General features: G+C 41.0%; 1 protein-coding gene across 1 annotated transcript in view; it reads left to right on the forward strand.

Annotated features, from left to right (window-relative positions):
- The window catches only part of UBE2R2 (ubiquitin conjugating enzyme E2 R2), a 109,721-nt gene that overhangs the window by 57,222 nt on the left and 36,582 nt on the right, over positions 1–15,917 (forward strand). The window contains exon 2 of the mRNA XM_030565761.1: positions 14,900–14,986. Within this exon, the coding sequence (XP_030421621.1) occupies positions 14,900–14,986 (87 nt within the window). The remainder of the gene's footprint in view (positions 1–14,899; positions 14,987–15,917) is intronic.

Here is a 15,917-nt window from a genome sequence, read left to right on the forward strand (position 1 = left end):
TCTAGTGGGTGGAAGCTTACTCATGACTTGTTGAGATATCCTAAACAACTGGCTGGATTGCACTGTCTGGCCTGCATCTGGGAGCAAGCTTCCCAGCCCAGGTCCACAGATGTGTGCTAGTTTGGCTTGTGCTAGGGTGCTAAATGTCTGTGTAGATGGTGTTTTGGTGGTGACTCAAGCCTACTCCTTTGAAAGCCTGAGAGCCCAAACTCCAGCCCAAGTCCTAACATCAAAGCATAGTCTACCGACCTATTTTTAGTGCACTAGTGTGAGCCCTACTAGCACAGGTCTGTGGACTCAAGTTGGGAGGCCTGCTCCCAGATGCAGTGTAGACATCCCCTTAGTATCTAATGTAGCCTGCCCGTTTTTTCCACCTCCACCACACCAGGTAGCAAAAGTGGGCTCCTCAGCCTGAATAACTTCAGATGCTATTATTGGGTCCTGTTCAGTGTTACACTGTAGTGATGACTGCCTAGACTTCAATTTTCTGCAAGAAATGCTGCTAAGTTTTGGGAGTTTGTGCCTTTTTTTAAAAGCATCTATGATTGAGTATTGTTTCCTCTCAATGGGTGCATGAATATAATTTTTGTGAAGGCCACTGTAAACTGTCTAACACGACTAGTGGTTTAATGAGAGCAGAATGTCCCAGTACGAACGGAGTTGCTTAATCATAGCAGCAGCATTGCAGTTAGGAATGGATTGGAAGTAGAAATGTTGTGCATTTGTGCCTGAATGTGTTCTGAAAAGTATTCTTATCTAACCAACAGGTAGTGCAAGCTGTGCATAAACTGATGCTCTCAGAGCCTTAAGGATCATTCCTGAAGTTGTTCCAAGTAAATTCTGGCAGATAGTTCATCATGGATTCAACAGAATGAAAATTCAGCTGCTAGACTAACAAACTTTCTTTTCTGCCTTTCATACTGCTTTGTTGTTTGGATAGTGTTGACTACACTCTTTCAAAGCCCCTCCTTAAAACATATTTGCACAAGACCTATTAAACCATAGCTCTCACTTTGCTGAAGCACTGAGTAGATAGTAGAATATTTTTAAAGTGGAACTAGATGTCATAAACAGATAGCTAAGGGTTAACGTCTCTTTCACCTGGAAAGAAGTATCTGAAGCACCTGACCAGAGGACCAATCAGGAAACAGGATTTTTTTCAACTCTGGGTGGAGGGAAGTTTGTGTGTGAGTCCTTTGTTCTTGGGTCTTCTGTCTGCCTGTATGCTCTCGGCTATGAGGAGTGATTTCTATTTCCTGCTTTCTAATCTTCTGTTTCCAAGTTGTGAGTACAAAGATCAGATAGTGATTTCTATATTTTCTTTTGTATTTACATAGGTATAGTTGCTGGAGTGCTTTGAATTGTATTCTTTTTGAATAAGGCTGTTTATTCATATTTCTTTTAAGCAAATGACCCTGTATGTGTCACCTTAATACAGAGAGACCATTTTTATGTATTTTTCTTTCTTTTATATAAAGCTTTCTTTTTAAGACCTGTTGGAGTTTTTCTTTAGTGGGGAATTCCAGGGAATTGAGTCTATACTCACCAGGGAATTGGTGGAAGGAAGAAGTCAGGGGGAAATCTCTGTGTGTGTGTGAGATTTACTAGCCTGACTTTGCATTCCCTCTGGATGAAAAGGGAAGTAATTCTGTTTTCCAGGACTGGGAATGGGGAGGGTGGAGTCCCTCTGTTTAGGTTCACGGAGTTTGCTTCTGTGTATCTCTCCAGGAACACCTGGAGGGGGGAAGGGAAAAGGTTTATTTCCCTTTGTTGTGAGACTCAAGGGATTTGGGTCTTGGGGTCCCCAGGGAAGGTTTGGGGGGACCAGAGTGCCCCAAAACACTCTAATTTTTTGGGTGGTGGCATCTTTACAAGGTCCAAGCTGGTAACTAAGCTTGGAGGTTTTCATGTTAACCTCCATATTTTGGACGCTAAGGTCCAAATCTGGGACTAGGTTATCATACTAGAACTAATGAGACCTATGCTAAGCTTCACTGCTTTTTTCCAGCCAGGTGCACCACGGTTTTCTAATCTGCATGAAGAAATGGGTCATTGAAGGAGGAGGCTAGACCTCAGGATACTTGTTGATGCTTTATACTTACACACCTTTTAACTATAACTCAAAATGCTTTAGAGACCTCAAATATCTGTTTCCCATGTTGGGAGTGGGGTTGGCAGGTTAAACTCAGGAATGGTTTGTGACTTGCTCAAGGTCACACAGCATACCAGCAGTCTGGAATATAAATTGCCTTTTTACTCCTGGATCCTGCCTTCAAATAAGCTGTCCATGACAACAGCTACACAACTTGTTTGCAAAAGAAAGCAATGGCTAGATAATAGCTAGAGCTGCAAGTGAAGGGTTGGTCAGGGAAAACCCAGGTAACCTGGCAAATCCTACATTTGAACCTAGCTGGGAAGCTGTAAGTTTCCACCTGGTCTTCCAGCATGACTAGAATGGACCTATTTCACTTTACCCGTATAATGTTACACAAGCCAATGGATGCTAGCACTTTGGCAGTACTAAGGATCAGACTGTACATTATTGTAGTTCAGCCACACAGTTCCTCATCCTTGGGTTTGTTTAGTCTGGAGAAGAGAAGACTGAGGTGAGGGACATAACCTTTTTCAAGTATATAAAAGGATATTACAAAAAGGAGAGAGAGAAACAACAATTCTTAACTCCTGAGGACAGGAGAAGAAGCAAGGAGCTTAAATTGCAACAAGGGCGGTTTAGCCTGGACATGAAGAAAATCTTCCTGTCAGAGTGGTTAAGCACTGGAATAAATTGCCCAGGAAGGTTGTGGAATTGCCATCATTATCCAACCTGCTCTTAAAAAATCTCCAAACACCTATCAGAGATGGTCTAGATAATACTTAGTCCTGCCTTGAGAGCAGGGGATTGGACTAGAAGACCTCTCAAGGTCCTTCCCAGTCTTATGATTCTATGCTACCTATAGCTGAGGATAAGTTTAAAGCCTATTGGGCTCTGTCCTATTTTTTGTCAGCTTCAAAGTTCTTGTGTAGTCACCTTGAAGACTTAATTATATTCTTGTCTGAGTAAGAGAACCACTCTGCTAAACGACCACTTCTGGCAATGCTTAAGTGTTTATGGAAATTCTCCAGTCCAAGCAGGCAAATGAGTTTTTGAAATTCATTGAGGCTTCCTGCCTACATTTGCCAAGCCTAACTTTCAAAGCAAAGGTATATCAGTGGATGATGTAAGATTGTCTTCTAGCTTTGGAGAGGACGGGGAACTCTGAAGTGTATGTGCTCAGTATCCATCTGTAAAAACATATGGACCACAAATGTACTTTGTCTTCTCCCTCACATGAAGCAAAAGACTTGGAACTGACACCCTGAAGCTTGGAGAACAAGGCTTTGGGAAGACCATAAAAAAGATATTTCCATTAGAGGAAGGGAAGGAAATATTAAGACATGATGTAGAAGAACTTTGAGCAGAGGTAGGGTCCATGGACCAGTTAAGGCAATAGGCAGGCTTATAGATTACACGTTTTGGGGGAAGCATTCAGGACCAATGATTGCTTCAAACAAAGATTCTGTTACTGGTTGAATTTCAAAACTAAATAAACAATTAAATAGATTTAAATTCTTTCAAGTGTAGGATGGTAGGTGGGAACCAAGTTCAATGATATTTTCTGGCCAGTTATGCAGAATTCAAGTGACCAGATGTCCTGATACTTGGGGCTTTGTCTGGCCTATTCCCTCCCTACCCCCCGTCCTGATATTTCACAATTGCTGTCTGGTCACCCTATGCAGGATGCCAGATACTAGATTACCATAATAGTCACTTTGAGTCTTAACTAAGTCTAAAATATTTTGATCAATCTAAACCTTAACTCAAGTATTTCAAATGTTCCCTTTTAGATTTGTGATGGAGTGGAAACAATACTTTATTTTGTTGATGGGGCAGAGGGACAAGTAAAAGTCCTTCTGTAAATGTCTGTTTTTTGAAAGGTTGCTAAAGCTTTGAGATTGACATAGTAAAAGCATGGCATATATATGCTTCCCACCAAATAGCTTGCCACGTACCTTCATTCTGACCTGCAAAAAATTCTAATCGTAGTGTCCATGTATTTTAATAAAAGCTAGATTTCAACTTTTAATCCTTTTTTGCATTTAATTTCCCTTCCTGGGCTGCCTATGCTGAACTAGGAGGAGGGAAGGGATAGCTCAGTGGTTTTGAGTGTTGGCCTGCTAAACCTAGGGTTAAGAGTTCAATCCTTGAGGGGGCCATTTGGGGATTGGTCCTGCTTTGAGTAGGGGGTTGGACTAGACCTCCTGAGGTCCCTTCCAACCCTGATAAGTCTGATTCAGACCTCCAATAGTTAAAATGTCTTTCTTGCTGCATGTTACAGAATCTGATATTCTGTGAGCTATATTTATAACAAATTACCATTTTTTCTGATATTGGCTGTATTATGTGAAATGATCTTTGGTTTAAGGTTTCAACACTAACTAAAAACGTGTGCTGCAGAGCTTCTAGGTTAGTGATTTGTAGTACAGAAGGAACCAAATAACTGCCATTTTTCTTTCCCATGTGCTTTAATTGCAGTTTCTCCCCCCCCCCTTTTCCTGCTGGGGCTGCTGAAAAGTGTGCATTACTAACACTGTGCATGTGAACATGCTCACTTTGAGCCTGGGATATAACTCTCTCTCAACAACTTACTAGTCCGGCCCAGCTTTGAAATGGGCCCTTGCTTTGTCCAGTTCTTATTGGTAGTGTATATTGCTGAGCTAGTAAGCCTTTGCATTGAAAAATGGGCATTGCAGAGTTGGCTTGGTTAATCCAGGCAATGGTAGCCATGTGCTGATCCCAATGCTGATAAAGCAACAAGAATAAATAGCGTGGTAGGGGAAGGGCACGCTTTCAGGAATATGCAGTTGGCCTATTGTCAAGGGGGGGGTAGGTCATTCTGCTTTCAGCATACCTCTGCCATTTTAAACAACTCTACAGCAAGATGTCAAAACTAAAATATTTTAAAGATACATTTGCTGTGTTTCAGGCTGAACGCCTATCTAATGTAAGGGAGCTGACCATGAGTTACCACAGTAGATGGTTTTACTGCAGATAGTGCCTTTAGTTGACCTCTGGTATTTCAGGAGCAGTTTATCCTTGACTCATCAGCATTTGAATCAGCTGTCCTATAATTCATACCTAGTAGCAATATTTAGTTTGGCAATACTGTGAACTATCTCTAATAAAATTTCACTTGAAGGTAGAAGTGACTTAACTGAAAGCTTCTTTAAGATCCTAAACATTCTACTGGTTTGCCCCAGACTGTTTCTGATTAGCTCAGGAGTTTGTAAATGAAGATTAAGAGCTGTAATACATCACAAAGACTAAAATATCTGAGCTTGACTCCTCTAACACAGAAGGGAGAACCATTTTAAAAAAATAAATTTGTTCCTTGTCTTTGAGTCAGAGTGTAGGGAAATGACAGAACTGCTCAGCTCTTCACCCGTTACTTGTTCATGACACTTGGAGGAAAGGACCAAATGTGGCTCAGTTTACACAGATCCCCTGAAGACAGTCCAGGCGTGAGAAATGAGGAAAATGTCATTTGTGTGCCATTCTCCTATTGGACTATATTTTTACCCTGATTTCATAAGTATGGTGCAGCTGTAACTTTGAACTTGGTCAGTATGTGGACTTGCTGCCTTATTTGTCCATTTCCTGTCGAATTTAACACTGCCCAAAACCATTAGAGTATTTAACAGTCACAAAAGCCATAACTACCCATAAATATGAATTGAAGACATAGTATTTACTGAAAGTATACATTTTCTATAGGCTATTTCTTGCTTGTAAAATGTACAAATTAAATACAATAATAGTAAAACTCTTAATTTGTAAATTTTTAATGTTGCTATTATAATAGTTCCTAGAGGCTCTAATCAAAATCGGGGCCCAATTGTGTTAGGCACTGTGCAAACCAATAACATGGTTCCATTCTCAAAATGCTTGTAACAATATAAAAGGTTCACTTTGTGTTAAATGACCTACAAAAAAGGATTTATCCATTATTTTAAAATGTATGAAGGACACTTTTTTCAACAGGGTTTTTACCTGGAAGATGCTATGAGTGTCCAGATGGGTTTTCCTAATGGACCTTGTGGATGAGGAACAGTAGGCAAAGTGGCTTTTGTATGTATCATGAGTTCATTCACCTGAATTGAAGATGATCAAGGGTTGTAGGTGTTCAACAAAAGTTTATCATGGAAGTATTAAACTTTTTGGTGGTGTGTAAACAACCAACAGTTTGACTAAAATTTCCTTCATCCTTTCAATAGCTTAACTTTCATTTCCTGTGATGTTTCACTAGATCTCTAGTCTTCCAGATTAGACTGTGAATTACAGGTCACCTTTATAATCATAAAACAGCAAAACTTGATACAATCCCAGTTTTTTCCTTTATGGGTTATCTTCAGGAGAGCGTATCCTGTGTTAAATAGTTGCTTTCTAGTTCTATGTAATGGGCATCTTCATTCAGGATTCCCAGAACTAATTTGGCTGACTGTCTTGTTCGAATTCTTTCAACCACTTGTTTTTTCTAGCATGCATAGTTGAAAGCCAAGCTGTCTCTAATAGAACTCTGACTTGGTGCTTTCTGCTTGTACTACTTTAGTTAATGTGATGTCTGAAAAGTGAAGAAAATTAATGGGTGCAGTCCGGTGCTATACTGGGAACTCATGTTCAGGCATGATTTCAATCAGGACTTGAAACTAAGGGTCCGGGGTGAAAAGCTGGTTTAGAGATTACTACATACATCACTGGGAACAACTTTTTATTGGAGAGGCTTGCAAAGACTTTGCAGTCAACTTGACAGCATTTCTGTGTGTAATGCAGTAGTGTTTGAATGCCACAGTGGATCAATTCCAAAATTCCAGGGAACGTTCTAGGTATCAATTAGCAGAATGCAATTGATTTTAGGGGAAATGCGTGATACATTGAGCTTCTGTCATCTGTTTAGCACAGTCAGTGCTTCAGGTACCTCTGCAGTTGTCTATAGATCAAACCACTGGTGTCTGGCACCTATTTAGTACCTTCTAGCATAACAATCCCTCTCCATGTGGTCCTGATAATATTTAGCGTGTGATGCCCTGGATGACTTCTCTCCCAGACAGAAGAGAAATCCGTGCTTCCCTGCTGGAAGCTGTGTGAGGTGGAGGCTCAGTCAGCAGGAACAGCCAGAAGAAGTGAGAGGAAGGAATGAAGTGTCCTCTCTCCTACTGCCCTTCCTGGTCTGTAGGGGTAGGACACAAGTCATCCACTCCTCCTTTCCAATCCAGGGTTGGGGGGAGACACTAAGCCATTGGCATGGGTGAAGGTGGGGAATGGAGGGAACAGAGACCCTGCTGTGGTGGGAGATGGAAATGGGTTGTCGGGGAGGAGAGGAGACAGAGCCCTAGGTATGGTGGGGAGAAGGCAGGACTCTCCTAAAGGAGAATGGAGGGGCAAAAGCCAAAGCATCGGGGAGGAAGTGGGGAAATTTTGCAGAATCCCTGAAATAGAGGGGGATCGGGAGGGTGGCAATACAGGGAGCTTGTTGGGTGGAATGTAAGGATGCAAGGAACCCTGGTGTGTTTAATGAGCTTGGCCTACACAATCCACAAAGTGTGTGACCCACTACTTTGTATTAATGGCAAGTCAGCCTAGCTAGTTTTAATAGTAATGGTGGTCTTGCAGGTTCTGAAGTTGGACAGCATCACGGTGCTTCCGCTTCTTGACTGACTTGCTAAATGGACTGTTAATACTTAAGATGACCTCCACTAAATGTTTTCCAGGATATAGTATTAAACACCACATTTCAATAATACAAGCTTAATGTGGAAGAGCAAATCAATTAGGTGACTTTTTAAAAAAGTTGTGATGCACCAGCCAGCAATAAAAGGCATTTTGTGGGACTAGATATTAAAATTAACATAGCAGTGGTTTGTATAGTTCCTGTACTTGTGTTGGCCTTGTGCCTTGTGTTAAGTATGTGCTGTGCAGATACAGCCATTTTGGCTGAAGGCTTTCCTTCAGCCAAAATGCAACTGCTGAAAACAAGGTGTATATAGGGAAGCCTGAGTTTCCTGCTTACTTGCAGCATACTTAGCGGTCATTGCACTGCTTACCTATGCCAAAAATTAAGTGTTAGTGTGTAGAAATACCATGTATACTTTGGCCGCTGATATCTGAGCACTAGTCCCATGGTCTGATATGGGCAGACAACTGAAGACTCCGCCAGTACATAATAAATCATGGATGGGAATTCTATGCCTTAGTTTCTCTCAACTGAAATACCGAAACTTTCAGTTGTCCAAATGAGAATTTCCCATCTATTTCAAAATTTTGAATTACTGTAGCACAATCTGCCCACACTTATGAAGATGAAAATATTTAATTTGCACTGAGCAAATGGATGAGTACGAAGTTGCTTTAATTTTTGTTTGTTCTGGTGTGGAAAGACTGGGTTACTAATAGCATAAGAGAACTGGCTGGGACAGAAGTGGGAAATCATCAGTGCCAATATTCCAGTTAACTGCTGGGAAACATCAAATACGTGTTTTAAAGTGAAAACCTAAAATTAACAAACATTTGATTGCTGAGAACCCTTTCTGTAAACAGGCACTTTGGGCCTTAGTAGTGGTTAAGTCCTTTACCCATGAAGGAATTGGATGTAATCCAAAGTATTGGTTGACAGTTGTGCAGGCTGTGTGATAAACTAAAGCGGTAGTTCTCAACCAGGGGTACGTGTACCCCCTGGAAGACCTCTGCATATCCCCAAGGGCACATCAGCTCATGTAGATACTTTAAAATGGGCTACATTAAAAAATAAATAAATAAAAAAATAAAAACAAAAAAACAACTAGCAGGACAAACTAAAATTTCATACAATGACTTGTTTATACTGCTCTATATGCTATACACTGAAATCTAAGTACAATATTTATATTCCAATTGACTTTAGCATTATACAGTAAAGGAAAAAGTAAGCAATTTTTCAGTAATAGTGTGCTGTGACACTTTTTTTTTGTATATTTTAGGTCTGATTTTGTAAGCAAGTCATTTTTAAGTGAAATGGAACTTGAGCTAAATGAGACAAATCAAACTTCTGAAAGGGGTACAGTAATTGGGAAAGGCTGAGAACCACTGAACTAAAGAGATACATTTGTTACAACCGTAGCCCTTGCAGTATCATTTTGCCTATGAGGTGCATAAGCTAACATGCTTGAGTCTTATGCTTTCTCCTGAGCTTACCTGAAACAGCAATAACTTTGTGTAGTAAGTTTTGTTTTTTTAAAAGGGTTTTACTGATTTCTTATTACAATAAAACAGTTGACATAAATGGAGACTAAGGGCTTGTTTGGACTACAGGGATGTGAATAGCTGCGTGTCATCAAGTGCTGTGCTGTAACTCTGCTGTGTTGATGCTGTGGGTGCAAAATGAAAGGTTCCAAGGTCACTTTAACATAGTCCTCTTCAAACAGAACTTAAGTGCCTTTTCTAGGAGGCAGAAGTTGAGTTGAAAGTATCTAGAAATGTCAACAGTTTCAGTGATGGCTTTTTATACAACACTATTAGTGGGTAATACATTTCTAAACTGCCACCACCTGCCCTTGTCCCTCCATACCACCCTCTTAAGAAACCTATGTAGCTAATGAGGCATGTTGTAGTTTGAAGAAATAATTTAGTCGTCTTTTGGAAAGCTACTAAATGTTACTTTTAGTGTAGGCATGGCAGAAGGTATTCATTGTGCATTAGTATCTTCACACTGAGATGCAAGGAACATCCTACATTCAGTGCACGTGCATACCACCCCCCTTCTCCCCAACCTGGAACAGTGTAAATTTAAGATGTTTTTTTAAGTTAGGCTGTCTGCTGTTCTGCACCTCAGAGGAAGCTAAGTTTCAGTGATGCTGCATGTTCATAGCATGTAAAGTGTTGGGAATAAAAAGCAAGACCTAACATTTTATTATAGGGAATGTAACTTTTTCAAAAAAATTCTTTTCAGAGGTGCTGAGCATTTGCAGCTCCAATTGATTGCTGTGGAAACTGCTGGTCCTCTGCACATCTGAAAATCACTTCAGTCTTGAGTTTTTTTTTTGTTTTTTTTTTTTTTTGCATAAAACATGCACTTTTCCCCAACAAATTTTAACTGTTGTGTTAGAGTAACATGTTCATATTAATACTGGTCATAGAGGGGACAGTGGTAGATAAATATTTTGGATGGAGTTAAGTACTTAACAATATAGAAACGAAAAGCAACAGTAACAACCACACTTTACCCATGTTGATTGGCTCTCCAAATGCATTTAAAAACTGCCTAGAAATTTATTTAGTAAACACTTTTAAAAACAAATGCACAGTAAAAGCCATTTTATCCAGCACTTCAACTGGAAAACTCTATAAACGGTCACTTCTGATCTTCATTGACAGTCCAGATTATAATCTGGCTGGTGCGGGGCCAGCAGGAGGTTGGGATGTGGGAGGGGGTGTGGAACGTGGGCTCTGGGAGGGAGTTTGCATGCGGGGGGGGGGGGGTGCCTGATCCAGGGGGCTGTTCACCTTGGGCAGTTCCCTGCAAGCAGCGAACTGTCCCGGCTGCTCTTAGGTGGAGGCGTGGCAGGTGGCTCTGTGCTCTGCCTCCGCCCTCAGCTGCTGCCCACGCAGCTTCCATTGGTTACTGTTCCTGGCCAATGGGAGCTGCAGAGGCAGTCCTCGAGACAGTAGAGCTGTCTGCCACACCTCTGCCTAGGAGCAGCTGGGAGAGGTCAGTGCTTGCAGGGAGCTGTCCAAGTTGAGCTGCCCCCAGAGCCCATGACCTACACCTCCTGCACCCCAGCCCTGCCCCCAAACTCCCTACCTCTTTTATCTGCCATTTTTCACTTACCGGCACCCCCCATTTCCACAACATGCTGGATAGAACTGCTTTTACTGTAATATGATATCTAAATGGCTAACTTAGCTGACAGTTGCTTTCTGAGGTTTCCCTTGAATGGCTTCCCTATGTGCATGTGCTCTGTTTGAGCCATTTTAAATATGAAGGAATAGAGTAGCAGGAAAATGCAGGCAAAGCCAAATAATGTACTTCAAATATGGAACACTGACAGCATCTGGAACATGTAGGGCAATAAACAGGAAGCAATCCACTAAAATAGCCATACTTTTTCTACAAATGTATTTAAATTGCATAGTGTGGTGTGTCAGCAATCTAGTTGAAGAGACTGTGCATGTCAAATAATTACATAGGATGGAATCTGCAGCCAACCCATTTTATCAAGCATAATATCATAGTGATGTTTAATTTTACCCCTTAGAACCTCTTAACTAACGTGCCTCGGAACTGGCAAAGCACAGATCTAATCCTGACTTCTACTTTCCATCCTGTTACATCTTCAAGTGTCTCCAAGAACTACAGTGAGGGAAGTCAAGTGTTCAGATCCCTGAAATCTAGGATTTGCTCTGGTCCCTTTCTATAGTTGGTTTAAGGTAAACTTAAAATAGCTCAGCAGCTTGCTGGGGGGGGATGTGTGTGTGCCGGGGAGGGGGCGGGGGATGTTGGGTATCAAAAATGTTTTTTCCTTATTTGTGTATTGGTGCTTTCTGGATACTCACTCTAAAAATAAATTCCACTTGGAATTTAACCATAGGTATACTGCCTCAGATCTGTGCTACTCTGACAATATATACAGTAGAACCTATCTTAACCCAGTTCAGGGTATGTCACGTAAAAAGTATCCAGATAGCCTCCATTCTTCACAGGTCAGTGGGGTTGTATAAACTTATTTGCCACAAGTAACACAGTCACTCAAAAATGAGCTTTATATATTCCTTGGTCTTCTGACGTATTTAATCTAGGAAATATTTTAAATGGCAGTTTGTGCTGATGCTGGATTCCCAGCTATGGCGATTTAGTGAGTCTTCACCAGCTATGTGGCAGTTTGCCCCTGAAACTCCTGGTTTCCTTCACCCGTTCAAATGAAATATGTTAATGCTCAGCTGGTAGAAAGCTGCTTTAAACTGATCATTTCTATTAAAGTAAAATGCTGAGTAATACCTGGAAACCTGTTTGTGAAAATTCTAATGAATGTCCTGGATATGAGTTCAGTTTCACATTTCAAGCCAATGATCAGGAGGAGGAGAGGTGAAAGTGATCACTGTAAAATTCCCCAATTTTTTTTAGATCATTTGGGTTTCCCCAGTGCACTTAATCCTTCTGGCTACAGCTTGAACAGCTGACACAGTGAAATTCTGACCTCTAGTGCTAAAGAGCTATTCACTGGAAAAGCCAACTTCTGTATCTGGGTTGCTACACTAGAGCATCTCTGTACTGAGTACTTCAATTTAGCTAAATAAAATGGAGCAGGAAATAATTGCTTGTTTCCAAATTCTGTAGCCTTCTGATCTTTTGTGAAGACATGACTGGTTACAATGTAAATTTGATGTGTAGGCAATTGATAAATTTCAAGTGGTTCCCTAATGTATACTTTTATCTGCTACCCCAACAGTGTTGTGTGCACTCTACAGCAGTGGTTTTCAAACTTTTTTCCCTCATGACCCAGTTGAAGAAAATGGATGTCTGTAACCCAACATAATTATATATCTTTCTGACTAGTTTTCATAAAATCATAATATTGCAATACATTCCCGCTTAACCCATTTCACAGAAATAAGACTATCCTTAGTAAGCCTATGGTAAGGAGTGTGGGAGGTGGCCCAGGGTGGGGTGCAGGGGTAAGGGCTCTAGGATGGAGCTGGGGATGAGGAGTTGAGTGGGATCAGGACTGGGGCAGAGGGTTGGGATGCAGGGGGCTGAGGGCTCTGGCTGGGGGTGCAGGCTCTGGAGTGGGGCCAGGGATGAGGAGTTACGGGTGCAGGCAGGACTCCCTCCAAGCCCTCTCCCCACTGGCAGCAGCTAGCTCCAGGGGAGGGGTGGATGGGTGGGGGTGTGTCTCCCTCTCCCTCTCGACAAGCAGCACGGAGCTGGCCCTGCAGCAGCCCTGCAAGCTCCAACTTGCTCCTTTCCCCAATTCCTGCTCACCCCCTACCTCACTCCTCCTCTCCAGGTCCCTTACTGCGCAGCAACAATCTTTATCATTTTGAATCAGCAAGGCGACCCAGTACTTTGAAAAACACTGCTCTACAGTGTATATTTTTTGTACACTCAGTGCATTCCATTTGTTCTATTCTGCAGCGTTTGTGTCTTAACAAGCAGTTCAGTGGTCAAATAGCCTTCCGGTTTACCCTACAGTTGTGCATGCAACCCAGAAACTGCTTAATTTATATAAAGGCACTGTCTTTGGATCTGTGAGATTTCCGGATGGAATACAATACAACATAGCAGTGGGAAAGTGCCTGTCAAAGTTAAATAGGCCTGCCTAACTGGCTTTCAAATTTTAAATCCTCTGCATTTAAATACAAATAAGGCTCCAAGTTGAAGGCACAAAAATCAAAGTTTAGGCTGAAGTTGGCTTGGACGTGCCTAGCAGCATGTTAGGATGTTATCAAACAAGAGATGCAAAATTATGCAAGCAAGCTTTCTACCTAGCTCAACCTTGTGTTTATTTCTGGATTTAATTTGGACTCTTGAGCACCACTTTTCTCTCTTGTTCTAATAAAATGTCAGAACTGGGGGTTGAATGGGCTTAGAAGCTAGCCAACTGATCACTGTTGCATTATATTGTAAACATCCAGTTAGCATTTTTCTAAAAGTGTATACTCCAGTAAACCCCCTCTGCTTAGGATTTGACATTACCGTACTTCCATAACACACGCTGTCTACCTGTGGACACTGTGAAAGGGCTTAAAAAAAAGTTCAAGCTACTGAGAATGCTGGTTTTGCTTTAAACTAGAGGAACCTAAATTGCAAAACAGGCTGGATTTTTATTTCAGCGCACCTTGCTTCCTTACCAAACCTTAAGAGTCAATTTTAAGATGCTGGTTTGTACCCACCTCTAGTTTTAACTGTAACTAGAATCTATCTAGTTGAAATCTAAAGGTCTATTTGTTACTTTTTTTTATTAAAAAGATGCTCCTCTAAGGCTTCAGGTGTGCTAACCCACCATTAGTACAATGAAATTCTCTTATCAAGGTTCTGGTTTATGTGGCAGGATTACGCAGCTCTGCAAAATGTAAGCCTCCGAATACCTGAATTTGTGAAGTGCTCAGATGCCATGGCAACAAGTGTAGTATAAATACCCAGGTTGGTAGACAAGTTGGTCTGCCTGAAGTAAAATTTCTATTTCCTCCACCAACCAAGTCCTTCAAAACTACCAACAAATGTTCCTTGTGCCTATTCACAAGGTTTGTGCAGTGTTCAGGTATTGATGTAAATGTTCTTTAGTTACCTCTTTGTGCTGTGATCCAGATAGTCCCTCTAACATGCTTGGAACACTAGAAAATTCCTCTTACTGGGGCCAAAAGGCTTAACCTATTCTGAGGTTTAAAAAAAGGAAACTGATAATATTGGCCACTGAATTCTTAAGTAATTTTTAATTGTTAGTGTTGGTTTATTTAAACAGTTAATTAAGACATCTCAGGACTTTGACTTGAGTTAGAGCTACATGAAGTTGAGGCAGTTGCTTGCTTGTCTTTCCCTCTCTATTTACAAGGATTGCCAGTCCAATGAATCTCAGTCCTGATCTTCAAATTCTCCTGTTCAAGTACCACTCTGCTCATGAGACCCAATAATGGAGCTAAAAACTGGTGTAGATTTGTCAGGTGCCTAATGTCCATTGAAGCACTAACAAAACAATGATGAATTCGTTTCCTTTAAGACTGAAATCACTTTGGACCACCAAACTTTCCAGTGTGAAAGACTAACATGGATTAATTTGCTGGTCTCCATGTGTTCTGTTACATGAAAACTGAGATTGATTTTGTTTGTTTCAGGCTCACATTAAATTTCCTATCGACTATCCATATTCACCGCCTACCTTCAGATTCCTTACCAAAATGTGGCACCCCAACATTTATGAGGTAAGATACTTTTAGTGGTTCTTTTTATCTTCAGGTGTACTAGACATGGTTTTAGTTTTGAGACTTACGAAATGCATTCAACGTTTGCTTGTCTTTAGTCACAATTAAGCCACATTCTAGCTGTTATAACTTAGGCGTCGTATGTAAAAAGCTAAACCTAGATTTTTTTCTGGTAAGCCTTCTAATTCAGAGGGTGGTGTTCAACCCTTGCGGATAACCCCAGTTGTAATTGCCTCAGATTTACCACAATTGTGAAGCTCTGCTGTTACTTGGAACGTTGGCAGTTACCAACTTTTTCCATCCAGCTTCGTTTGGGAGCTTACTAATGACCAACAATTTCTCCAGTCAACTTTTTTCAGACATGTCTTCGTCAGAAATTTGACGAACAGTGAACTTTTTAATTTTAATCTAAATATCTTATTTTGAAGCTGTCTTTCCTTTGGTAGTAAAGCAATAAATAGGTGACCGTTGGGGCTTGGGGTTGTATATTGTGTAAGCAAGCTAGAGAGTTGAGATTTTTCAAATGTATGGGGAAAGCTTGCCTCACGTTTAACTAAATGTGAATGCTCTTCCCTTCAGTTATGTTTTCTCCCCTGCGCTCCAGAAAATCCTTACTCTTCATCACTAACTATTGTAGGTAATTTCATGATAAATTATAGTGGTTGGTCTAGCCTGTTCAGCAGTTAGTAAAAAGGTCCTCTCTAGTTACACTATGTCACACTTGCTGATGATCTTTCAAGTACCATGTCAGTCTTAATTAACTATTGGTCTTGGGTTAAGGAATTTAACAGTCTGCATCAGACATCGTGAGACCTATCCAAGAAGCAGCTCTAGGCAGATCCAGTTCTGTCAGTGCAAACAAATGTGACACGTAGTGTGGATTTCTGGATTCTTATGGAAACTCTTTATCTTCCTCCTTTTTATGACCTGT

The sequence above is a fragment of the Gopherus evgoodei genome, chromosome 6 (assembly GCF_007399415.2).
Source record: "Gopherus evgoodei ecotype Sinaloan lineage chromosome 6, rGopEvg1_v1.p, whole genome shotgun sequence".
Classification (NCBI taxonomy): domain Eukaryota; kingdom Metazoa; phylum Chordata; order Testudines; family Testudinidae; genus Gopherus; species Gopherus evgoodei.